Consider the following 25,942-nt stretch of genomic DNA (forward strand, 5'->3'; position numbering starts at 1 on the left):
GTGATATGTCCAAACACAGCAGAGCAACAACACAGCACGTCTGATCTAAGCTAATCCTGTCTAACCTAGACGTCCTGGAGCCTTGAATATTAAGATGTTTGCCTAGATAGATACAGAAATAGAAAACAGTTGCTATATTTATGTCTGAAGATACTCATGTCATATCAAAACACCAAACTCAAACTCAACCCGGTTGAGTTGTGTGAAGTGTGGATTTCCTGAATCCACCATACTGTAATAGTTAAGAGAAACAGGAAGTGAGAATATTTATAGCGAGTGTGCATGTGAAACAGGAGGCCTAACTTGTACGTGTTGTTTGTTTAGACAAATGTACGTTGTAAGTTGCTTTGGATAAAGGTGTCTCCGAAAGGGTAAAAAAAACAAGTAAATGTAAATATAACTGTGGGGAACTATTCCTGTTTTTTTTCCCCCTTTGGGCTCAGCCAATGATAGATGACAACTGTGACTCTGAAGAGAGTGTAGAGCGCCAAGAGGTGCAAGGTATTATACACTCTTACTCAGCTGCACGTTACCTCTCAACACTTATATATAGCCCAGACAGAGCGTAAGCATGCTACTTATATAAGTGGGCTTTAAATACAGGATAAACACCCCTGGCTCCACAAAGCCGCTCAGAGTTAGACGCCTAGTGTGGTAGAAGACCAAAATAAGGTGAGCAACATCAGACATGTTCGTGTTGACAATGTAGGACACAGGATCATATTAGGACAAGAAATACAAATTAAAAAATGAATTCAGTTACATTACTCTAACCTCGAGTTGTTGGATAAATATAGTGAGGTGTGGAGAGCTAAGGTTCACAAGTAGTGGGATTATTGAGAGATGGACACACAGATTGGATGGAGATGGAGAGATGTTTCATTGGCCTCGGCCCCCCCCTCCAAATATCTGCAGGAGGAAGGTGAACAGGTAGACCATGTCCAGGTAGAGGTTTAGGGTGGCGTAGATGTACTCCTCTGGACTCAGGGAGTACCGCTTGTTTCCTATCAGCAGCTGAGTGTCAAACGCGAGGAACTGAGAGAGAGAGAGAGAGAGAGAGAGAGAGAGAGAGAGAGAGAGAGAGAGAGAGAGAGAGAGAGAGAGAGAGAGAGAGAGAGAGAGAGAGAGAAAAGTAAAGAGATGAGATCATACTGTACTATATTGGGACTGTGACCCAATGGACCCAATGAACCCAATAGACGTGTGACGCCTGTGTGTCCGCCACTCACCATTGTGAAAAGGACAGCTCCTATCACAGCATAGATGGCGTGCATCATGGGCACCTGGAGTTAGACGGTAAGAGTGTTATAAACTATTGGCAGAAAGAACAGGCCACTCGTTTACCAAAGACATTGGCTCTTCTAGATAGTTCTCCCAAGATTAACGGGGAGATTGTGAGAACTAATCCTTTCCCTTACGCAAAAACCCAAACACAAGTAGGGTCGGTAGGGCCAAAGGGCTTTACTCGTCGACCTATATATATAGACTCACTCTTATGTCATGTCTATAACCGGTTCCTTGTATGTGGATTACATCACCCCCTGACCTAATTCTGCTGATTTACGTTTTTTCAACTGTTGACATACTGTACGTTGAAGCTGATTGGCTACTTACGTATCCGAAGGGGACAACGATGGACATGGTGATGGCACAGAGAAGCATGACCATGCACATGACAAACATGACTCCCTGGCACTCGGTGAAGTCAATCTAGCATGAATCAGAATCAGAATCAGAATCAGAATCAGAATTAGAATCAGAATCAGAATCAGAATCAGAATCAGAATCAGAATCAGAATTAGAATTAGAATCAGAATCAGAATCAGAATCAGCATGGGAAACAGGTGAGGAACAGACCATGTTCAATAAACATCATCGTGTGATCTCAACCAGATCATCATTCATTTATTCAACGATTAAATTACACCATTTTAACACAGACTCACAGTAATGGAACTGATGTTGATTTAGGATTGTGTTGTGGACATGAATTGTATGTTTTGGTGAATAGTGAGCTGGGGGGGGGGGGTATTCCATCAACGTCGCTAAAGGAAAATCCAGGCTTATTTTGATAAGTCTCGTGAATGGATTTTCCATTGAGTGACGTTGATGGAATACCCCCGTTTGTGGTGGTGATATGGGCAGGTTGTGGTGGTGATATGGGCAGGTTGTCAGGTGATATGGGCAGGTTGTGGTGGTGATACGGGCAGGTTGTCTCACCCTGGTCTGGAAGCTGAAGAGAGTGACGGTCAGACACACCAGAGCAGTGATCCCCAGACACAGCACCACTGCCTTAGTGTTGTAGAAGCTGGAGAGCAGAGAGAACGGACAACAGGAGGTCAGCCATCGTCCCGTGTTATCCATGTAGTATACATACAGTATCCATGTAGTTACAGATGCACATATACCTCATCCTATCCATGTACACATACAGTATCCATGCAGTTACAGATAATAATAATAATAATAATAATAATAATAATAATAACTTTTATTTGTATAGCACTTTTCCTGCAAACGTTGCAGCTCAAAGTGCTTTAATCATTGTATAATCATAATTTAATTATTTAGTCATTTAAAGGCAATATTAAAAAGATGGGTTTTGACTTGAACATATTTGCACATATCTTGAGCATATTTGCTGAGGTTGCATCCCTAATGTAAACTGGCAGTGCATTCCACAATTTCATGAATTATAAATACCTCATCCTATCCATGTATACATACAGTACAGTACACCCATGTAGATACAATGATTATTATAATGATATAAAAACATAGTTATAGATGCATATGTTGAGCGCATTCTGTTATTGAGACATTTACCTGGAAATAAACCCCATCATGCAGGCCATGCTCAGAGTCTGATCAGGAGAAAGGAGGGAACGGTTATTCACTTAGAGTCAACCAGGTCCGCAAACAGAGAGCCAGAGAGAGATGAATGGATGGCATTTTTTAAATTTGATTTATTATTTATTTTCACATCCGGTATAACATATTATTTATACTCACAAAGATACTCAGTAGAATAAGGTTCCAGGGAAACCGCCTCCTGTTTTGGAGATACCAGAATACGGTCAGTTCGCTCAAAAAACATTGTGAGTTATCTGTGAATGCTACTGAACATTCCAGCCATTCGCTACACCACTCATTCATTATTACTGTTAGACAGGGGTGTGATAAATGTTGGTCTTCTTAATACTCTAATACGCTATCAACATATGACCAGCTCAGTGGCCTTGCGGTTAGAGTGTCCGCCCTGAGATTGGGAGGTCGTGAGTTTGATCCCTGGCTGAGTCGTACCAAATACTTTAAACATGGTACCCGATGCCTCCCTGCTTGGCACTCAGCATTAAGGGTTGGATTGGGGATAAGACCCTGTGACATACCAGGGTCGTGTCCAGGGGGTGTACTTGTACATCAAGCCGCCTCACGCTACGGAAACAGGAGATAGGCTCCTGCCCTGAGGGCCGTTAGGCTCGCGAACCATTAGTTCTCAAGGCTACTTACTTAATCAAAATAGGAACATTATTAAATTATTAACAATATGAACATATTTATGATGAGCAGGAGCATAGCCCTTGTCATGGACGCCTTCTCCATTGACCCCGTACAGATTATCTTGAGCCAGAGTTTACTCCACGATACTTGAATAATTCCCTGTTTTTATGTTTCCATAGTAACCACGTCTGGCCGTGTAGGCATTCTGACTCCTAGGCCAAGTTGTTTAAAACTTTTAATCTGGATCATAATGATCCCGATTCTTTTCTCTGATCCAGGATCAGATGGAGCTGGCTGATTCCCCCCCTTATACCACTCAAAATCAGCCAGATAGATCTGACCCTGGATAGCAAAAAATAATCAGGATCATTCTGATCCAGATTTAAACGTTTTGAACAACTGGGCCCAGGGCAAGGGCTATGGAGCCTGATACTCTGGCTCGTCTTTTGACCCAATGAAGGACATTCCTATACATGCAGATACTGTATTTCACATTAAGTCCCACTGTGTAAATACCCCCCAGATTGGGTCATTATAAAGGAAACATATAGTACCTTAAGTCTCCACAGCAGGACAATGCTATGTAGGTAGCGAGGAATGTCATACTATTGGAAAGCAAAAAAGGAACAATCAATTAACCAATCAACCAATTAATTAACCGATGTACTTAGTGAAGAAAGTCATAGTCTGTGCTCTTACTTACTAGGAGGCGAAGTACCAGTGTGGGTGTGTCTGGATATAGTACCTTACTGGACCACTGGGGGAAATAAGATATTGTTGTTACACCATTAAATTAAAACACACACACGCACGCACGCACACACACACACACACACACACACGCACGCACGCACACACACACACACACACACACACACACACACACACACACGGTCAGTAGGAGAAGGTGATTGATTAGGTTTTGAAAAGTCTGATGTAGAACCACATTCAGTAATTGGCACAGTGCTTTGTGATTTTTTTTTTCTTTATTATTATCATACCTCCTATGCTTGATATATTATGTTCCCTCTCAGGTTCAGAATGATTTAAGAAAGCAATTTGAGAGCTCGAGTAGCAACCCGGGAGTGATACCTGTGACACCATGTACACAAACATAGAGAATATTGAATGCGAACAAAGTCTTACCAGAACGTGAAGAGAGCGACAATAGCCACAGTCACAAGGAGTTGGATCAGCAGGATGGCATAGACCTACATGGTGACATAGGAAGGGTCAAGAGAGAGAGAGACTGCACCTGCTCAATGCCCTATACATGTTATGGCTAACTTGAAACGGAGGTGTTGAGTATTTCTGAGTCAGTATTTGAGTGTTGAGTGGGCTCTTCAGCCTTTAGCTTTGGTTCCTACAGGAGTTCAGGCAGGTGCTTCTACCCCCCAACAGGAGGAATATTGCACCCCCCCCCCCCCGCCCCCCCACCCCCCCATATCACTCAGGACTTCAACTTATCTTTAGAACCACTGCTGTTGGTGTGGCACACTGTACATATACCCTAACTGCACATACTGTATTGATATCCACTGCCCTTGTTCTGTACATATCATGCAACACATATCTTAACTGTACATATCTTTGCCCTTGTCTGTACATATCCCACTGTACATGTATCTTTACTGTACATGTCATATTGATATTCAAGCTCATATATTAACTTGTTATATTCATATTCATTGCACGTATACAACTGACTTAATATTAATGTACTTATGCTCACTGGTATGACCGTATGCTGTCCCACAATGCACCTGTCCATACATTAATGGCTTTTGCACTATGTGAACTATCTGGTTAGATGCCCAACAGCATTTCGTTGTCAATGTCAATAAAGTTGAATCGAATAAAAAAAATGCAGTACCTTACGGATAAAGATCCGTCTGACGGCCTTGTCGTCCCAGGAGAACTGTGAATACATCTCTTCATAATCTAGAGGAAACAGTAAAGTGAGAGAGGGGGTAAGGGGGGGGAGGTAGATCTCTGACAGGCGTTTGAGGATTAACCTTTGACCTTCTGGCTATATCATACTTTATTTTTGCCCATCTGTCTTTGTTCAGCGGTAGGTCGTAATAGGCAGACACTGAAACATGTGTGGGGAGGTCATAATGTCACGATACCGAGAACGGGATAGGAGGGCCAATACACTGAGTTCTTGAGGAGTTAGAATTGATAAAAGGAGTGAAATATAGTCCCTGCTTAACAAATGTGTCTAGCTTGTAAATGTGTTGCTAGCTTAGTAAACACGCGTACAGTTAATGCATGCTTAGTAGATGCATTAAGTAATCATTCATTCATGTAAACTAACGCATGAACTAGTGTTTATTACGGTACCCTACCCTTATCGTAAGGTGATAGCGAAGCTTCCTTACCTGCAGTAGCCTCTTCATAGCTGGGTGGCTCATTGCATGTCTTGGTTGTGGCGTTCTCCTAAGGGTCATAATAGGAGTACGTATGTATGGTCAGATAGATACACACATAAGTCAAACCCGAAAGACACCGAAAGACACTTGTTCACTTCCACAATGCAAAATCAGAGCCTGATCAACTTTCCTTATAACGATCCAACAGCATACGACTGATTTTGACCAACCACTGTTATTGAAACACATGTGGAGGAAACACATGTTGAGGCCCTCATCCCTGTGTGTGGTAGGGACCGTTTGAGGGATTAGGTTACTCTTAGCAGGCCACCATCTTAGTCTGGCTGTGAGAGACGGACTCTGCACAGAGAATCAACATACATGTTCATACTTTACAATGTCATGCAGGAGAATCAATAAACAGTCAATCAGTCTCTTTTTCTCTCTTTCTCTCTTTCTCTCTCACTCTCTCTCTCTCTCTCATTTAGACTGCTTGGATATCAATGTAATGTTGTTGAACGGGAACATCGAAAAAAACAACAACAATGAACACATTTGGAAGTAGAACCTCAGTACATCAATGTCTTCTGTTCCATGTAATTCTGAGTATCAGCTTAGAGAGAGAGAGAGGCCTGTACCTTCTTTGCCTTCGTCATGTTTGCGTCTTTCTGGATCCCCCTTGTGTTCAGTTGCTGTTGTTGTTGACGAGGGTGTGTAGTTGTTATCCCAGCTCTGGTGGTGTGGTTTGTATTCCTCAGTGGTGGTTTAGCCTCTTGAGTATCAACCTCCACCTTTGTCCTCCTTTTTAGCTCTTTTCTTCTTTTGTTCCTTTTGAGATTGCAGTGAATGAGAGAGACAGAAGTGGGTTCTTCTTACAGTGTGCTGTTCTGAATCTGTCTCCACTGTGCGGATTACACCAACTCTATATAGTGCACCATGAGGTTAATCCCTCTCCAGCCCTGATCCCATCTCCTCCCCTATCCCTCGGTCTAACCAGGCCGTTCCAGCAGCCTCCAGGTGAGGCTATAGCATTGGGGTGAGGCAGGAAGGTACCATAGTCTTAACCAAACAGGGGGTGGAGTTGTCTGTTTACAATACAAACAATTGCATTGGGAACAGTGACACAACCATTTCCCCTGAGCGCTTCAGAGCAATTATCATACTCTGTGTTTAACAGAAGATCCACAGGAGTTACATACAGTACGTTATGTCATATACATGCTACATAACACACTGACCCCATACTAGGGGAGGATGGAGTGGGAAGGAGGACGTAGCAGCTCTGTGCAACACGTTAGATCATCACCATATCAATCTATAAACTGACCGTTTTCAAAACACTTTTAATCAACCTACATTAACGGAATACTGCCCCTCTGTCTCCCTCTCTGTCTCCCTCTGTAATCTCTTCCATAATCCCTTCTAGGAATTTATTTTCATAATGATTTTTATTTCCAATCAGTCATCTTTTCAAAGTAATCAATAATAGGTGTTGTTTAATTATATACAAAACATTCAGTAAGTAATCACCCCCCCCCCTGGACGTTTTCCACATGTTGTTGTGTTAAAACCTGACTTTAATATACATTTCATTTATTTATATACAACATAATGTCACAAATGTTTACTGATCCATTAAAAAGCTTAAACATCTTGAGTCAATAGGTATACACCTCCTTTGCTATGGCACTCTTAAAACTAGCTCATTGCAAAAATGTCTTCAACAAGTCACTCAATAAGTTGAATTTGGTCCATCTGAGTGCAAGGATAATACAGTAGTTATTTCAGAATGAATATATTTCTTTTTATAGGGTCTCTGATTTGCTTAGGAATTCATTACACAGTGTGTGGATTAGGTTGTCATTACAAACCCAACAAAAGGAGAGGAACAAAACTGCTCAGGAATGGAGGTTTAAAACATCTACAGTTGCTGCTGGCCAGGTGGCCAAAAAGAATGAAAACAAATCTATTTCACGTCCATAATTGTGTTTGAAACAATGAATTCAGGTGATACAGCAAAGAAAGTGGCTGGAAATGTGTTTATTTGGCTTTACTACAAAGCATTATGTTCAGTGCAAATTCTGCAATTTCCGCACCGTCCCTCGTGTGAAGAATAGTGGTAGCTAAGAGAAAATACATTTGCTGAGATAGTAGTGACAGCTTCATCCACAAAGTGTGTCATTGATTCATAGGCATATCAGAAATGCTATAAAAATATAGAAAATCCCAAATCACATGACCTATTATCTTATTACATATTACTATTATCCTATTACATATTACTGTTATCCTATTAGATATTATACTATTACATGAACTATTATCCTATTACATGAACTACTAACTGTTACATGACCTATTATTAACTATTTTATTAACTACTTATTTTACTTTACTCTATTATTGTAAATTTGTATCCATCATAGTATCAGAATCATTATGTAGAGATAATTGCAAAGTGAGTGTCATTATTGAATAATTGTTATTATTCTTGCCAGGGCCTCTTGGCCAGATCATCATTGTAAATGAGAATTTGTTCTCTGTTGATTTTATCTGGTAAAATAAAGGTAAAATAAAAAATACAAATAAAAAAGACATTTCATAATAAAGTCTTTATTAATTTGTACAAATTTCTCCAAAATTATTTGTGCTATTTTTTGTAGATCGGTGACAAATAAATCTCAATTCAATTAATCAATGTCTTAAGTCTGGTTGTAAACACAACCAAATCTAAAAGGTCCATGGTGGTGAATCCTTATTGAAGACGCTCTAGCCCCTGTAAAGCAGTGACGTCATCATGCCTTTGTGTACGGCTGTTTGGTAACAGGCAGACAGGACTAATGGGATGGAGGTTAAGCAGAGGCCCACACATAGCATCATAATGGGATTGACCAGGAACACCTGTTCTCCTGGAACATTTAATTCAATCGTGTATAAGCCTGTTATACAAAAAGAAGAAGAAATGGGTTTTGAGGCCATGAACTCTTTTAGGAGATGTTATGTCTATACCCGATTTATTTCTCATAACAGGCTGAAAGATGGAATGCATCAATCAACTGTTAAATTAATCTGCATTGCTAGTCTGTCCTTGCCTTGTAAAAAAAGTAACCCTACATCGATAAAGTAATAAAGTGATGGATTTTACAGTGGCCTCAATAGTGCAAAGATGCTGTGCAGAGTACGATGATATGAAATGCAATATAATACAAAAGCATGGGGTTGCATGGGGTTGGCTGAGGGGTGGCAGACCCTTGCACCCTTCCAGTGCATTTCCCCAGGAGCCTGATTGCATTGCTGGTGGAAACAGCTGTTTGTCAGCCTCTGGGTTTTTGCCTCAAGGCTTCGGTACCGTTTCCCCGACGGCAGTAGCTCGAACAGTTTCTGAATGGCGTGGCTGGGATCCTTGATAATCCCGAGGGCCTTTCTGACACACCGGTCCTTGTAGGTGTCGTGGATGGAGGGAAGCTCACATCCGCTGATCTTCTCGGCTGTCCGCACTACCCTTTGCAGCGCTTTGCGGTTTTGGGAAGTGCAGTTCCCATTCAAGTGATGCAACCGGTCAGGATGCTCTCGATTGGGACTCTGAAGAAGGCCCCTAGGATCTTAGGATTAAGCCACACTTTTTCAGCTGCTTGAGGCGATGTTGTGCTTTTGTCACCACCTGATTGGTGTGTTCATCCCAGGTGAGGTCATTGGTGATGTGAACTTGGTGATGGGAACTTGATGCTGTTTAATCTCTCCACAGCAGACCAGTTGAGGAGGGTCCAGGGTGGGTGGAGGAGGGGGGGTGGAGGAGGGGAGGGGAGGGTCCAGGGTGGGTGGAGGGTCCAGGGTGGGTGGCAGCATCCTGCAGATCAGGACCTTTCTGATCTTCTCAAAGCGTTTGCTCACTACGGGGGTGAGAGCAACAGGGGGCGCCAGTCCTTTACACATGTTACCTTACCCTTTTTCGGTTCCCGGGATGATGGCTGATGACTTGAAGCAGGAGAGAAATACGCCCGTGGAGAAGGTGAGGTTAAACATGGGGTGAAGACACACACCAGCCAGCTGTTCTGTGCATCCGGCCCGGCAGCCTTGCGGATGTTGATGCACTTGAAAACCTCACGCACGTCTTCCTCGGCGAGGGTCGTAGCGCCTGGTGTGCCATCTGTGGTGTGGGCTCTCTCTAGGAGGGTAGTGTGGCTCAGGTCAAAGCGGGTATAGAAGCTGTTCTACTCGTCTGGTAGAGAGTCAGAGGTGATGTTTGTACCTCTGGGGCACCCTTCCATATGCTGCGTGGGTTATTGCCGCTTAGCCGTGACTCTATTGTCTTTGCTCTAATCCCTTTTTCGAACACCTTGATAACTCTACGCCTACTCAACTCATCCTATTCTCAGAAGAAGAATTGTATCCATGTTTAATACAGTCTTGAGGACATATCAATATAAATACCTATATACATTTAAATGAAGAAGAAATAAGAGATAAAGCATTATCACATGTTCGCATTATCATATGTTCACAATGTATTAATCTGCTGGATCAACACACATTTGTTGTGGTTCACTTCACACACAGTACAAATAACAAATCAGTTCAGCAAATACCTCTTTGGTCAAAATGATTTGCCATACTACTTATGACCACTAGATGGCATCAGTGTATCATCTGTAAATGTTGGCAGCGTGACGCACGGGGGTGAAATGATACTCCCTTTTTAGCCCCACTGCGTTTGATAACTGCGCCACACGTGATGTAGACTTTGGAAAAGTCGCATTATGGGGTGATACTAGTTCTGTTGCTTTTAGATTATTTCAGCAAAAATATATAGGCTAGTGGCCATGATTTTGTGGTGCCATTCTCCCCTAGTTTAACTGTCCGTCTTCATTGTTACATTGTGTGATTGTACCTGGGACGGAGAGACAAAGCTTAGATGGAGTCCAACATGTTTTTCTTTGTTTATGTTTATGATACTACTGCATTTTTGTATTTAACTTCATATCAGATGTTTTGTCATTTGCAGTTCTATAATTTCTATTCTCAGAAAGCTTTACGTAATTGTCCATTATTTGGCTTTCACCTAAACTGATATCGTCCAGCAGGTGGCGCATGAAGACCTCTTCTGCTTTTCGATAGTACGAATGTTCTAGAAGATTTTCATTCTGCTCAAACTCCCAAGGAGCTGAATGTTCAGCATTAAACTCTATCCTCTAACCTGAAAACACAGGGAGAAGGTCGGCTCACTGACAACGTTGTCATGTCAACCTTGCTTTGCTGTGAATATTTATTTTGACTGACAGCTGGCCATGGATTTTTATTAAAACATTTGACAAAATAAACGATGGGATAAACGAATTTAATCTAAGATCTGCCAGCTGTGCCATTCGTAAATACCAGAGAACACCCACAGATGTGGGTGGGGTTAGATGTGGGTCAATCATTTCCACTCTAACTCCTAGTTAAACATTTTTTGATTTCTGGCGTCGGGTTCGGGCCTCCAGATGGTAAACTACCTCCGGCTCCTCTGACCCTCATACCATCTTTTGACCTTTAACTAGATTTCCTGGGGCCCCACAGACCTACGCATGTCTCCTTAGGGGCCCCACAGACCTACGCATGTCACCTTATCTCCAAACAGGAGCAGGTTGCTCATAGGCAAAGTCACAGAGCTCGCAGCTGCATTCATCATCATCGCATGGCCCATTTACTCACATTACATTTCTAAATATATCTGAGTCATGTCCGAGGTCATGTCCTATCCACTCTTCTCTCTTTCCGTTGCTCTTTATTATGGCTAATGAGTCAGTACGTACAGTAGATACTGGGTTGTGTGTTGATAAGGGCCCTTAAGTGCCTATAAATTCCCATTACAATGCCCTCAATGGACTAGATCGGATGCCTCTTATAAGGACTTGTGGTCCTCAAGACCTGGAGCACGATTGCCTGAAAAACACCTCTGTTGCTAGGTTACAGCTCGGAAGGCTCGTATAGCGGACGACACATCGAGGAAATGAAGAGAGAGACATACAAACGTATTTCGGTATATAATCTCATTTAATATTGGTTCTCTATGGAAGAAGTTGACCATATAACATTTACAAAATATACACAAGGTGATGCAATCAATCAACAATAGTTATATTTCAATAATACAGGTTTAAATCAAGCACTTTTTACAGGTCTTTTACGCATTGGTTCCAACAGTTGCTTTCTCGGTAAGCGGTAAGATTGAGGATTTGAGTGAAGGGTCGGGGGTTGGGGATCTCAGTTCATGAAGGGAAGACCCTAGGGTCCCCTCACACAGTTCATCTCTCAGGAAGAGTCACCCTTCCATTTTAGGAACCAAACACGAAAAGTATATACAATATGTACAACCACAGCATACCTTTATACATAACCCAAGAAATGTGGTCTAAAATGACCAATAGTTTCTCCCTGATTACAGTATACAAATATAATGCACCATAACTCTCAATCTTTAAAAATGTAAATAATACATTTTTTTTTTATCATGAAATCCCAAATAGGATGATTTTTTAAAAACTTTCCAACTTGATGACATGATTTGAAAATAGCTTAGGTTCATTTTTTAACAGTGCATACACAGTCAGTTATCTAATAGTGTGTGTTATACAATGCTATTACTATATCATACTGGTTTAACTTTCAGAGATTTGTTGTTGATGCATGGAAAGTGCTTTTAATGACATTAAGGGTGAATGTGTAGGAAGCAAACAGGAGACTGTGAGAATTCCCTTTCTCTGGTGAAGAGTGTGTGCTTGTTGTTGTCGTTGTCGTCGTCGTTTTGCTGGTTCTGTCCGACTGTGGGAGGACAGGAGGACATAGTGGAGCGAGGAATGAGAGAAGAGGGGACAGACTCTCCTTTTGGTCTCAGACCAGTCAGTGTCACTGGGGGGGGGGGGGGGTCGTTGTATTGGACTTCGAGAGTTATCGAGACGTCAAACTCACACACCGAGGAACCGACGACCAACAACAACAGACAATAAGTCTATAAGTCTCTCAGAGATGCTGGAAGCTGCTTGTGAGTGTGTACTGTTTATGAGGTCATCAAAGACACTGCCCCCTTTTGTTCCTCGGAGATGTCTCTCAGTCCACTTTATCACCACCCAGTCGGACGCTGCTGCGTCTCTGCGTCTCTGTCCCCGGTCCCCGGTCCTGTGACTGCTGGTGGATCGGCTGGAGTGAAGGGGGGAGGGGGGGGGGGGTCTAGTCATGAGTGAGGTTCCCCCCAGCGAACTGCACTCCCCTGGGTGTCGGGGGGGGGAGGGGTCTGGTAGTCACCCCCTCCAGAGGGCCTCTGGTCTGGACTCCAGGTCGGCCCCTCTCTTCTCGCTATCAGCCTTTTTAAGGGTCGATGCGGAAGGCCAGGAGCTTGTCGGAGTGCATGTTGTTGAGGGTGCGCAGGTCCGGCAGGCGCAGCAGCAGCTTGGGGAACAGGGCGCTGTCGTCGGGGCGACGGCGGGTGATGAGGGAGCGCAGGGCTTTGATCAGACTCTCCTGGAGCTGCTCCACTGCCACCACGTCCGCAATACCAGAACGATCTGAGAGAGAGACGGAAGAGAGAAGAGATAGAGGGTTAGATATGGCTGTACTGGGGTATGTGTGTGTATGTGTGTGTGTACGTAATGATATGTATTATAGTGTGTTTGACTTCGTAGAACGTCTCTTACCGGCAGACACAAGCACCACGGCCATGAAGAGCGCCATCTCGTCGGGCTCCAGCCCCAACGCTCCCAGCTTCTCGCTGAACTCGAACATGGCGTCCAGCAGCGTGCCCATGCCCAGCGCCCGCAGGGACGCCAGGGCGTACGTCTGGCCGTTCAGGAAGGTCACGGTCCTCTCCTTGGGGTCGAACAGCGAGCAGAACCGCACCATCAGCACCTGGAAGGTGCCGGCCTTGAGCAGCATGACCTGGTCGTGCTGGCTGAGGCTCTGGAAGCCGGGGATGCTCTTGGCGAACTCCACCACTTCCTTGACGGCCGGCGTGAAGCACTGGGAGAACGCCTCCCATATCTGCTGACTGGAGCGACTGGAGGAGGTGACGGGACACGCGTTCAGAGGACACGCCTGGAGGGAGAGAAGGAGAGAGAGAGAGAGAGAGACGGTTAAAATCCATAGTCATCATAAGTATAGGAGTATGTAAAAGTTTGACCGGCGTCGACACAGCTATCGTGTCTAGTGGCACAGAAAACAACCGCAGAACAACAAAACTCACCAGCACTTTGGCTCCTCCGCTCAGTTTCCAGGGACAGGAAGTCTGGTTTTGTGACTCTGCGGCCGAGTAGCTGCCGTTGGCCGGGCATTGGGGATTGGATGACTGATCGTAGGCGTACCGCGCGTTGTCGACGTTGGTGACGGTGGAGTTGCTGTTGCGCGGGGCGACGGGGCAGTGAGCGGGCGTGTGGTAGCTCTGTGAAGGGTTTGGCTGGTATCCCTGGGAGGGGACGGGATGGGACTGGGGCGTAGCGTGGGAGTAGGCGGAATCCTGCGCTTGTGGATTATTTCGGTACAGGGATGGACCGTTGTTGTTGTTGTTGTTGCTGCTGGCGGCCATCTTGGGCGGTTTCTCGTCGACATAGATGTTGTGGTAGGCTGAAGATATGGAGCCTTCGTTCGATTGGTTCTCTGGACTGGAAGGTGCCTCGGAGGCAGGTGAAGTGTCGATTTCCATGGATGCCGATTCGTTGAGACTGTTCATGTAGCTCTGCATCTCGTCCAATAGCCTCTGCTTCTCTCTCTTGGGGATACGCCCGAAACGCACAGCTGAGGAGACAAAACGGGGGGGAAATGGGTTAGCACACCAAATATCAATAAGCCAATGACATCCCAATCACAATATCGTTAAAAGGGCATTCTTCCATGGCATCATTACAGCTCATCAATGTAAGCTTTGACCATGAATGCGATCTCTAATATCAATCAATAGCACACTTACTTAATGTCGTCAACCAGAAATAACACTAATCAATCAAGGAGCAATGGCTTTACTAAGACATCGGACAGAGGCTGCTAGTTGTCAGTTCTAATTCGACCTTTCAGATTCAGATCTCTTTACTCTAATAACCAGTTAATAAACCAGTCTGTTTCAATCAGCATGGAATCACAATAGGAGCCCCCCTCCCCCACCCCCGTATTCTCATCGGACTTCTTCATCCCTCTCTCTCTTTCCACCTCTCCACTCCTCTCATCCTCCCATCCCCCCCGCTCCATATGGCAAATCTATTTATAGATTACTGCAACAGTATGCTATAGCTGCCCCTTCCCCCAATTGATTTCTCTCTTGCTCTCTTCACGGAGCCTGAGATCTCCTCAATCTCTTTCTCTCTCTCTCTCTTTCTACCTCTACCTCTCTCTCTTCTGCTCTCTGTCTGTCTGTTCAACACTGCCTCTTTTCTATGTAAGTAGGTCACTGGGTCAGCTGACGCGATAACAGGATGTCCCTGGCTGAGTGACAGACAGGGAGTGGTGGAAAGGTCGAGGCAGAGTGAGCAAAGAGAAGAGAGCGAGCTGGTGGGTGAAGGGTTGAGAGGGACCGCAGGCAAAGAGGGTGAATGTAAACGGTCGATTGATTGGGGGGTGTACTTATCAATCCATCAAAAGCTTTCAGATATCTAATAAAAACTATGACATTTATTCCTTCAAATGTATTGACAGAAAGTTAAAAAAAAGAAAAAAGAAAGAAAAATCAATATCCATGGAGACGGGAAAATGTATGCTGTGCTATAATGGAGCCACTGTAGGTGAATCAGCGGCTGATTTTACTCTCTTGTGTGTTTCGCTTTTTTCTGGGTCACCTAAAAGTGGTTGCCCCAGAAAAAGCAGGATGATTTATTATCACCTAATTTCAGCGAGTCCTGTAGGGAAATGGTGCAGCGGAACAGATGGATGGCGTTGTCTCTCTCTAACTGTACCGCATCACCCTGAGCCTACTAACGTCTAATGGCTTACACGCCGAAAGTACATGAGAACACGGCTTATTAAATGGCTGCTTGTTAAAAAGTCTGTACAGCCGTAATATTAATAGAGGTGAGAAACACATTTCGGTTGGCAACACATGCTAATCGAGTGCCTCCTGCCCCAATTTCCTAAAATAAACCCTGTTTGCTACGGGTTTTTTTTCCTGATGACTGACGACTACTGGGACTCCCCGGCTCCTGGTATCATAAATCAGACAGGAAAGGGCGACCGGAGGAGTGAAGACAAGGGAGGAACGAGAGAGGAGAGGGGAGGGGAGGAGAAGATCTCAATATGAGAGGAAAGCGAATGAGATGGAGTCTGTGACAGAGACGGAGAGAAATCGCTATAGCGAAAGAGAGAGGTAATCTAGATTCTAGAAGGTTCTCTCAACTGGCCATTGGTGGCAAATTAAATAACCATGGAAACAGCACTCAGGAGCACTCAGTTCGGGAACAGACTTTTGGCTGCTTGCCCATTACTGGCTGAGAGAACAAGGTGAACGGAACCAGGAATAGAATTACAGCAATGAGGAGAGGAATGGAGTGAAGCTAATCCTTTCCTACCCTATTGAGCGTGAATAACAGGCCTTTGAATCGCCCTGACTGTATGACCAAGAAGACTAGTTTGTTTCATGTCTTATTAGGTAAAAAATTCATCTAATTTCAGAGTTCACATTCTGATTGGTAGTTGTCTCTCACCATCTCTGGACATGCCCACGGAGAGACACTTCTTGAAGCGGCAGTGCTGGCAACGGTTGCGGTTCATGCGCATGATCAGGCAGCTCTCGTTCTTGACGCACATCTTGTAGTGGATGTTCTGCTGGATACTGCGGCGGAAGAAACCCTGTTAAGGAAACAGAGAGGAGGAGATGCTTTAGAAGGGAGCTTGCGTTGTGTGCGTGTGTATTTGTGCGTGTGTGTGTGTGTGTGTGTGTGTGTGTGTGTGTGTGTGTGTGTGGATGTCCTCACCTTGCAGCCCTCACAGGCGTGAACACCATAATGGAACCCAGATGCGATGTCTCCACACACCTTACACAGAAGCACCATCCCTCCGGTTTCTGTTCCAAACAGACCAAGAGAGAGAACGGGTTAGGTGGTTAGAGAGTGGGATGTAATAAAACTAAACAGAAAAAAACCAGAAAGAAGAAATAAAGACAGAAAGAGAGAGAGGGAAAGAGAGAAAGAAAGAAAGAAAATGGCTGCTTACTTGTGAAGGTGCCCGTGAACCCACACGGTCTCTTGGCCACCATGGGATGGGTGTAGGTGCCGGCAGCAGCTGTCGCATTGCTGATTTCAGGGAACTGGAAGACCTGTTTGGGTGAGGGTGTGGTCCTCCCTGCCTCCCTCTTCAGGGCCCCGATCTCCTGGAAGGAGATGCCCTCGGGGGAGGAGGGCTGGGAGTGGGAGGGCGACTGGGACTGGTACCCACTGGAGGGGCTGCCAGGGCTGGGGCTGGCACTACCAGATGAGCCAGCATATAAGATAACACCACCTGGATGAAAGGAAAGAGGAGGAGAGGAGGAGAGAGGAGAGAAGAAGGAAGAGGGTTGGTTAGTCACTGACGTCACAATGGAGACACTGACGGATTATCAGGGCGTACCATCTAGAACAATGTCTATCTATGTCAACACACCAACAAAATGTAGGTCAGTGTCGAGTGTTGTGCAATGCTCTACTTTAATAGAAATAGTGTGAGTTTCCAAACTCTGACACACACACACACCTCCTAGTTTTGGCTGCCAGCGTGGTCTATTTAAACCCGAGCTCAGGATATGGAAGCCAAGAAGGTCATGGAAATAGTATTAAAAATAAGGTCAGGATTTACTAGGGAGAGGCTTATTGCTTCTTAGAATTTAAGAACATAGCTTTAACTATATTAGTTTTTTTATTATATCTTTTTTATATTATTTGGACATTTTTGACCTAGTAGGCAATTTATTCATAAAGAATACGTTTTTAAAATAGCACGAATGATTTTTTCGTTTTTTTTAATACTAAATAAATAAAAGCGACGCCTGTGCCTAAATTATGCGAAAGTACATAGTGTTCTACAGCATTTTGTTTTGAAGTTTGTGGTACTTTGTCGGAAACGTCTCATTACACACTCCTCCTCCCCTCCTCTCTCTCGCCATCCATCTCTCCCCTCCCTCCCTCCCTTTCTGTAAAGATCGTGCTCTGCCTACGAGATGAGCGACAATCCCTCACGTGTACTCTAAAGCCATCCAGCTGCCTCTCCCCTCTTTTACCGAGAGCCTCGCTGCGCCCCCTGGCGGCCTGCCCGGGGTACTGACCTGACCGCCAGCTCACATGGACTCCTGACACAGTTCCCGAGGCTTTGCGCAGTCCCGTGCAGACAACAGCCGCAGTACAATAACAGGAGGGATCACGTTTTAAAGAGAGAGAGAGAGAGAGAGAGAGAGAGAGAGAGAGAGAGAGAGAGAGAGAGAGAGAGAGAGAGAGAGAGAGAGAGAGAGAGAGAGAGAGAGAGAGAGAGAGAGAGAGAGAGAGAGAGAGAGAGAGAGAGAGAGAGAGAGAGAGAGAGAGAGAGAGAGAGAGAGAGAGAGAGAGAGAGAGAGAGAGAGAGAGAGAGGTCTCTAAAACGGTAAGCACGGGGAAAGGCAGGGTTCTGTGTGGCATTCCAATGAGTCACCGTAAACACTGCGGGGGCGCGAGGGAACGGGAACAGTCACGTTTCTCCACATACGAAGAAAGTCGTTCGCGTGAGGTTTAATCGGTCAAAGGATGCACACATGTTTTCGTGTGTGTGTGTGTGTGTGTGTGTGTGTGTGTGTGTGTGTGTGTGTGTGTGTGTGTGTGTGTGTGTGTGTGTGTGTGTGTGTGTGCGCGCAGTGATATTTTAGGCGACTTCGTGTAACTAGGGCAAACAAACATACAGTGTTCATACAGATTAAGTTCTTTTTTTCTTTTTCTTTCAAAAAAAATAAAAATAATCACACAGCTCTATTTTTTTTTGTTAACACATTTATTTTACGCATTGCTTGAATCCATGTCCCAACAATGAATTAAAGTTATTAAACTGACTGAATCCATTTGGATTTTTTAATAGCATTAAGCTCCCATTCTTAGACTGAAATAGGAAAATGGGTCATGACTGCATTGTCTGTTTTAGATTTCCTATTCAAGGACCTTGAAAAAAAATCCCAAAAAAATCTCCATTAAATCTCCATGTTCCCCTCTGCTCCCTATGTTTCTCTCCATTATAAAACATGTGCTGTGTGAGCGTCTGTTTAGCTTCAAATGTCTCAGTAATTCCTCTGCCAGCACGTGTCAACACCGACTGCACTGAATACACTCTGGGCTTCACTGTTTGCATGTGGCAAAGCTTCCTGTATCTGTCAGTGTTGACTTTAATCCAACACACAAATACACACACACACACGCACACTGTCCGCATCCTCCTCTCCCCATCCGTCAACATCCCCACCCTCCACATGTGAGCTGTTTCTAGAGTCACACACACACACATGTGCACACCCCTGTTCTAGTCAGCTGCCCATGGAGTCAGATCTGACATGCGGTGTCCTCATGGCACAGAGTCAGTTACCAGAAACCTGAGCTAACACGGGTTTCTGGGAAAAGCTGCTCACTGGTGCGCTTGACACATGTGACCTATAGACATGGTAAGCTACTGTGTGCATAAGAGCCTAAAGGAATACTCCCACCCACCCCCCTCGCCCTTTCCTCCCCCTCACCCTCTCATGTAAGTACCACCCTTAGGCCTCACATGGGAGTGGGTGATGTGTGTATTACCACATAGTACATACTCATACTGGAGCGAGCTTAGAACGGAACGCCCCTTGACCAACTTCCTCCCCCTCATATTTCCATGTTTACAGCTATACATGGGCATCAGGCATGAAAGCCTGTGAATCACATTGCACCATGTCCATGACTCATCTGATAAAACATAATCAACGTTTTTTTCCATTGCAAGGTAGTCCTTGACAACGGCTATATAAAACAGTGTGACTCTTGCTCCACTCCTATGGTGGTAACCAGGTCACACCCCTGCCCTGCCTCCATTCCCTGTCTCTCTTTCTCTCGCTCTCTTTAATCTCTCTTTAATTTTGAAAGTGTTTTGATGAGTTGTGGTGGAGGGGGATAAGTAACAAAGAATGAACTAACTAAGTAACTCAAATTCTAACGTCATCATTTGAATAAAATGTACAAAAATATTCTGAATGACAGAAGATAATAGACTTAATTGATGTAGGCTATGGATGTGTTGAGTCACTCTGGTAGTGACTCATAAGGGCTAGTCTGGAGTATGACTGAATGACCTTGTGTGGTCAGAAGTAGGTCAATGACTTGTGGTCACGTTGAGAGAAAAAACGTGAGAAGACACTCGGTAGATTTGTCGGTATTGATACCAAAAAAATAAAACACTGTAGCCTGTCGCAATTCGATGCGATTCAGTGGAATTCATGTTCCACCCTAATTACATCGGCGTGCAATTAGGGAGAGAATACTGTGGGCAAGAGTTTAGAATGATAAGGTTCTATCTTCGTTTAGGGCAGTTCAGAGATATTGAGCGTCAAAGTTTTTACATGTCATTATGTTCTGTGAGACGGAACCTTTGTATTTTATGAATTACTAACTCAAAAATGTCAACATTTTAAAAATAACACCACACAGGCATTAATAAACACCTAATGGATCAGATTATGTAAAAAACTCAATTTTGGCAAAAATTGAGATAGAACCTTATAATTCTAACGTCACGATACAGGCTGCGCTGCTTAAAAGTCTTCTGACCCACTGACCAAAAGTTCTGAAGCAAACCCGGAGTCCCCGGTAAGGAAAGGCTCTGGAGCGCGAGAGAGAGAGGAGTAACCGGGAGGGCGGGGCCCCGGTGGCGGGGAATCACGCGCGGCACGTGGAGGCTGAGGCGGACGCACGTGACGGCGGCCCCGGGCAGCAGAGTGAGTCAGGCGCGTGATGCTCCAACATTATTATCACGACACGCAAATTATAACATCGTGGTCATAAGTAGTTATGTAGGTCATTCACTCTCATTGCCAATGAGACCCCACCTGCCTATATAAGGCAGGCCTATATAGATGTGAAATATCTGTTAAATTATCGGGAACTATAATCGTATGGCATCTTTACATTTTTTTTTTTTTTTTTTTACATTTATTACATTTTTGGCATTTAGCAGACGCCTTATTCCAAAGCGACTTACAATCAATACATTTGAATACTAAGCATGTGAATCAGCAATCAATCAGCATCTGATTAATAAGATGACTTAACATGGCATATATATATATATGAAGCGAATCACATTTTAGTAGCTGGCTATAGAAAATTGGAAATATAAATCCGCTAATTAGCCTATTGATTTAGTCAGCTAAGACAGGGATTTTCCATCTGTGTGTCATAAGCCATACATGCCATATGCAAACATGCCATAATGTTCTATGAGCCTCGTTTAGTAGAAATCTGCCAGAAAATATCTGAACCAATACATGGTTACCAGCATGGTTACACATCCTAAAACAACAGAAGAAATATTTTCTGTATATATATATATATTCTCCCCTTATAGCCTATAAGTTGCACTAAGGTACTAGAGAGAATTTCTCACCCATAGCCTACTACAATGTAGGTCACGATTCAGATTCTGGCTTAAAATAGCTGTTTAATAACCAGATAGGTCGGGGGTTTTCAAGTCATTACTTAAAGTTCAACTAAAAAGTTGGCAACGGTTGCCAACCTTTTGCCTCACATGTCTATGGAAGAGGCGTGACTGGTCCATTGACGCGCGTAGCTCTGGACGTGCCCATCGCACACGTGTTGAGAGAGAGAGAGAGAGAGAGAGAGAGAGAGAGAGAGAGAGAGAGAGAGAGAGAGAGAGAGAGAGAGAGAGAGAGAGAGAGAGAGAGAGAGAGAGAGAGACAGAGAGAGAGAGAGACATAGAGAGAGACATAGAGAGAGAGAGAGAGAGAGAGAGAGAGAGAGAGAGAGAGAGAGAGAGAGAGAGAGAGAGAGAGAGAGAGAGAGAGAGGAGTTTTTTCCCCCCGTGTTAATGTTGCGCCGCAGTGCTGACCCGAGAGTGGAGAGTCACCCGTCAGGGAGCGTGACCAGTTTTGTAAATGAATCGCAGACCCATAAACCCAATCTCAGGTCCAAATGGAAACACCCCGAGTTGCTATAATACTGATAATAAATAATTATCATGATAATGATCATAGATAGCGCCACCAAGGCACGACGCAATGAAAGAAAACGCGCGCAACCGAGACCTAGAAGGATGTTTGGCACACATTACGCATGACACAAGGAAATCGTACGGTAGATAAAATCCAGAAAAATCCACATAAAGCTGACAGATACACAGACAAACGAGTGGGCATAAGTGCACCATATTATACCAAGGAGTGGGCAAAAGTGTCTTGTAGGGCGTTTAAGGTCGGTGCTAACACGTGAGTTTGTTTACATGCAGTGCATCATGGAGCAGGGGTCAGATCAGCCACCCCAGTACATTTACATTTATATGTTTGGCATTTAGCAGATTATCCAAAGCGACTTATAAACCAATACACATGTGTCTAATGAAGTGAATCATCACTGACTGTCCATCAGTCATAGCAAAGAAAGGTGATCTATGCTGGGGGCCAGGGGCCACTGGCAGTCATAATGATAGAGGAAGGAATACTTATAATATATATAATTATTAATAGTAGTATCACAATACTTGCTACATTAACACATACCAGACTTGGCTTTGAAATAAAGAGTAACGGTAAATAACATGAATAGGCAACACAATTCCAGTTCATTTCCTCATGACAGCTACTTGTCATTGTGCATAACACATATAGAATGGTAACCTTTTACGCCCTAGAACATTATTTAAGACATTTGACAATTGTATTAAATATCATAATATTGAAAGCAACATTTATATGACCAGGCTCTGTAAGAGACGGTATTAACGGGTCTATGTATCTGCGTAGCCTCAGCCAATATTCCACCATCAGCGCTCATTCATTTCCTCAAAGCCTCCAATGGAACAACCTTCCACGGAGAGAATCCATTTGGAAACGCATTGTTCATTCCCATTACGCACGGCTTTTACGCACTATCAATATTATGCCTAAACTATTACCATTGTCAATGTACAAGTGGAACATCGTCAAATACAGTGCGGTAGGCTACTACCATTGACAGAAGCTTTTGGCTAATAATAATAATAATAATAATAATAATATAGTAATAAAACTCACCAGGGCTGTTGTCCATGGTTCTTGGCTGTTGTTTGATTTCTTATACTACGGAAAATAAAGTTACTCTGTTGGTTGTCTCTGGTTGCGTTTCGTCGATATAGGTGAAAGAGTCCAGAACCTCCAAGGCATCGAGGAGCAGGTGTCCCAAGAAATAGATGACCGATTACTGTGACCAGGGCATTCAACCCTTTGTCTAGTGAAAATAAATCGAAATTGATTTTAATCGCAATATTACTCGGACGAAATGTGGTTATAAATCGGCTCCAGGGTGCGTAAGAGCAGGTTCAGTGCCTTTGCCGTCTGTACGTCTGTCTCTCTGGATGTCCGTGGACCTTGTGATGTACAGTAACCTTCTATCACTGTAACATAACAAGCGTTCTTTGACAAAAACAATCCCAAGCATTCAGATCAGCTCTATTGCCAGTGTACTACAGTCACCATAAACATCTCCAAAGACAGACAAGTGTGGAAGTAGTTTAAGCACACCCACCCATTAATAGGCAATACGCCGCGCCCACCACCCTAAACCAGCACGTTTTTTAAAGTGTCTGAGAAATGTGACCACTTTTTTTGTCCCTTCAACTTCCGTTGTTTGTTTTTTATGCACGTCAAGGATTACGCACACACCAGATTCTCTTTCTCTCTCTCCCTCTCTCTCTGGCTGTGTTCGGAATGGCATACTAGCATACTACTCATACTAGATATGACGTAGATTTTGAGTATGCAGTGCGTTCACACTGTAGATTATGTGAAATTTGAGTATGAATGAATGAATGAATGAATGAATGAATGGTCTTTATTGTCATTTATATAGTACAGGTACCATACAACGATTTTTTTTTTTGGGGGGGGGGGGGGTCCCCTGGTGCTAGGAAAAAAATAGATTTTATTTTTTATTTTTTACTAAAAACAAGAAGGGAAAAAGAGCTGTTTTACATAAATAAAGGCTATGTACACTATCCACTATACTATACTATACAAATAAAACACTGTGCTGTACTCTATGCTATGCTATAAATATCCTAACATTTCCTATCTCTGAACCTTATGTACCCGAGGGTTGTCATATTGCACATAGTGTTATTGCACATTCATTTAAAGTGTCGCAGTTTGCAGGTTTGAAATGTTCACAGTTGTGTTTCAGTATTGCACTTGATTACAATCTAGTAGCTGCCATCAAATTGTATGCAAGAAATGTATACTAGATTTTCGGTCGGCTGGTATTGGCATACTTATTATGAATTTAGTAAGCAGTATGCAGTATATACTAATTGAGTATGCTAGTATGCTAGTATGCCATTTCGAACACAGCCCCTCTCTCTCTCTCGAAGTATCCAGATACACCTCCCTGTTTGACCCCGCCCTCCCTCTCATGCTGTATTTTCTTTCTCACGTTCTGATTGGCGGAGAGCTTTGCGTGGAGGACGTTCTCATTGGCGGAGAGCTTGCGTGGAGGCGTGTCACTCGACATTGGAATGCTGGTAAGCTCCGCTGCATGTGTGCCCGGCATGTGAGCGGCGCAGCCCCGCTTGTCCCACTGACACACATTTCATGCAAATTCGCGCTGGTCTGGTGATAAGGAACAGAGCGCACATGCGGGATGGGCGGAGCTCACCGTGACTTACCCCTCCACCCCCCTCTCGGTACATCACGTTCCGCCTTAGGTAACTAGTCAGTGTGCGAGAGGTCTTCTCTTCTCAAGCTTCGAAAACTTGGCAGGGGCGGAGCAGGAGGGAAATGTGGGTCAATAGGAGTTATTGGCGCTTAGGCTATCGAGACTAGACCATAATAAAAAAGCGAACTTTCCAGAATACTGGATACGGGGTGTTGTTCCAAAAATGTTGGCAACCCTTTTTAGTGGGTACATTTGTTGACCAAAAGCAAGGGAGTTTAATGTAGGTTTTGTAATGTAGGTCATTACGCCCCGCTTGGGGAAACTAGGCTACATAACAGTTCCGTATAATACATTTGAATAAATGGGGTTGAATAAAAATGGAACGAAAAGATACGCACAGAAACCACATGTTTAAGCAGGTGAGGCGATATGACCAGCTAATTGGCCGATTTCAAATACCACGCAGTCATTTGCATTTATAATGTGATACATTTGGTGGTGATATAAGACTGGTCATTGAGAAAGAACTTGCACAGAAGACACACAGGTTCATGTTATACAACGTCACTCTAACGTTGTATTTGTAATGAAACAGCGCCGCTCTGTGGTACTCTGTGGTATTCACTTTGCAGCCGAACTGGGAGATGCTCTTCATTCTCCATGGGAGTGCAGTTAAGTGGGTGAAACTAAGGTAACACATCGAAAATCTTATTTTAAATTATTCTAATTAGTCTCACATTTTTCAGGCCATGACTATCAAACCCCTGCACAGAGTGACTGGTGTGTGTGGGGGGGTACGCTCATAGCCAGTGCAACAATGTTACACCTGTTGAATGCCATGGAGAAAGTTGTTGCTTTTAAGTCCCTTAAACATGTTTTTGCATATGTGTGAACTTGCACCACTTGACTAGAGTGTCTGAACTAACTAACAACTAACCCTGCCCTTTCTGAACTAACTAACAACTAACTCTCCTCCAGGTGATGAGGAAGACCTCAGTGATGTGGACACCGAGGAACTTGAAGCTGCCGACTCTCTCCTCTTCAGCCCCACCGATGTGGAAGGGAGTTGTGTGTCGTCGTCCCCCCCCGCCCCCACAGCCATTCTTCCTGAAGCTATGCTGACTGACATTACCTCCTCGACTGCCGGTAAGTTCTCCAGGGCCCTCATAGCTGCTCCCGACACCTGCACTATTGAGTCTCCTCCTCCCCATCTAAGCACTGAGGAACTTACTTCCTTATTCAACA

At 44.0% G+C, this 25,942-nt stretch overlaps 2 protein-coding genes across 2 annotated transcripts; both read right to left on the reverse strand.

Moving 5' to 3' along the window:
* Positions 1–879: 879 nt before the first annotated feature.
* On the reverse strand, positions 880–6,529 carry faim2b (Fas apoptotic inhibitory molecule 2b; the record flags this gene model as incomplete). Its single annotated transcript, XM_080548534.1, has 12 exons — positions 880–1,035; positions 1,230–1,283; positions 1,615–1,710; positions 2,221–2,308; positions 2,827–2,864; positions 3,013–3,052; positions 4,056–4,106; positions 4,205–4,258; positions 4,648–4,712; positions 5,375–5,442; positions 5,883–5,940; positions 6,512–6,529. 12 exons carry the CDS (start codon positions 6,527–6,529, stop codon positions 880–882), a joined length of 786 nt encoding a protein of 261 aa, XP_080404660.1.
* Positions 6,530–11,896: 5,367 nt separating this feature from the next.
* Positions 11,897–23,528, reverse strand: LOC308173170 (nuclear receptor subfamily 1 group D member 1-like). The gene is made up of 7 exons (XM_080548151.1): positions 23,083–23,528; positions 17,037–17,321; positions 16,799–16,887; positions 16,529–16,673; positions 14,089–14,636; positions 13,544–13,940; positions 11,897–13,414 (listed from the first exon to the last, which is right to left on the reverse strand). The coding sequence occupies exons 1-7, from the start codon at positions 23,096–23,098 to the stop codon at positions 13,218–13,220; spliced, it is 1,677 nt and encodes a 558-aa protein (XP_080404277.1). The 5' UTR covers positions 23,099–23,528; the 3' UTR covers positions 11,897–13,217.
* Between the last annotated feature and the right edge of the window lie 2,414 nt (positions 23,529–25,942).

Source organism: Nansenia antarctica, assembly GCF_963989245.1.
Source record: "Nansenia antarctica genome assembly, chromosome: 18".
Classification (NCBI taxonomy): domain Eukaryota; kingdom Metazoa; phylum Chordata; class Actinopteri; order Argentiniformes; family Microstomatidae; genus Nansenia; species Nansenia antarctica.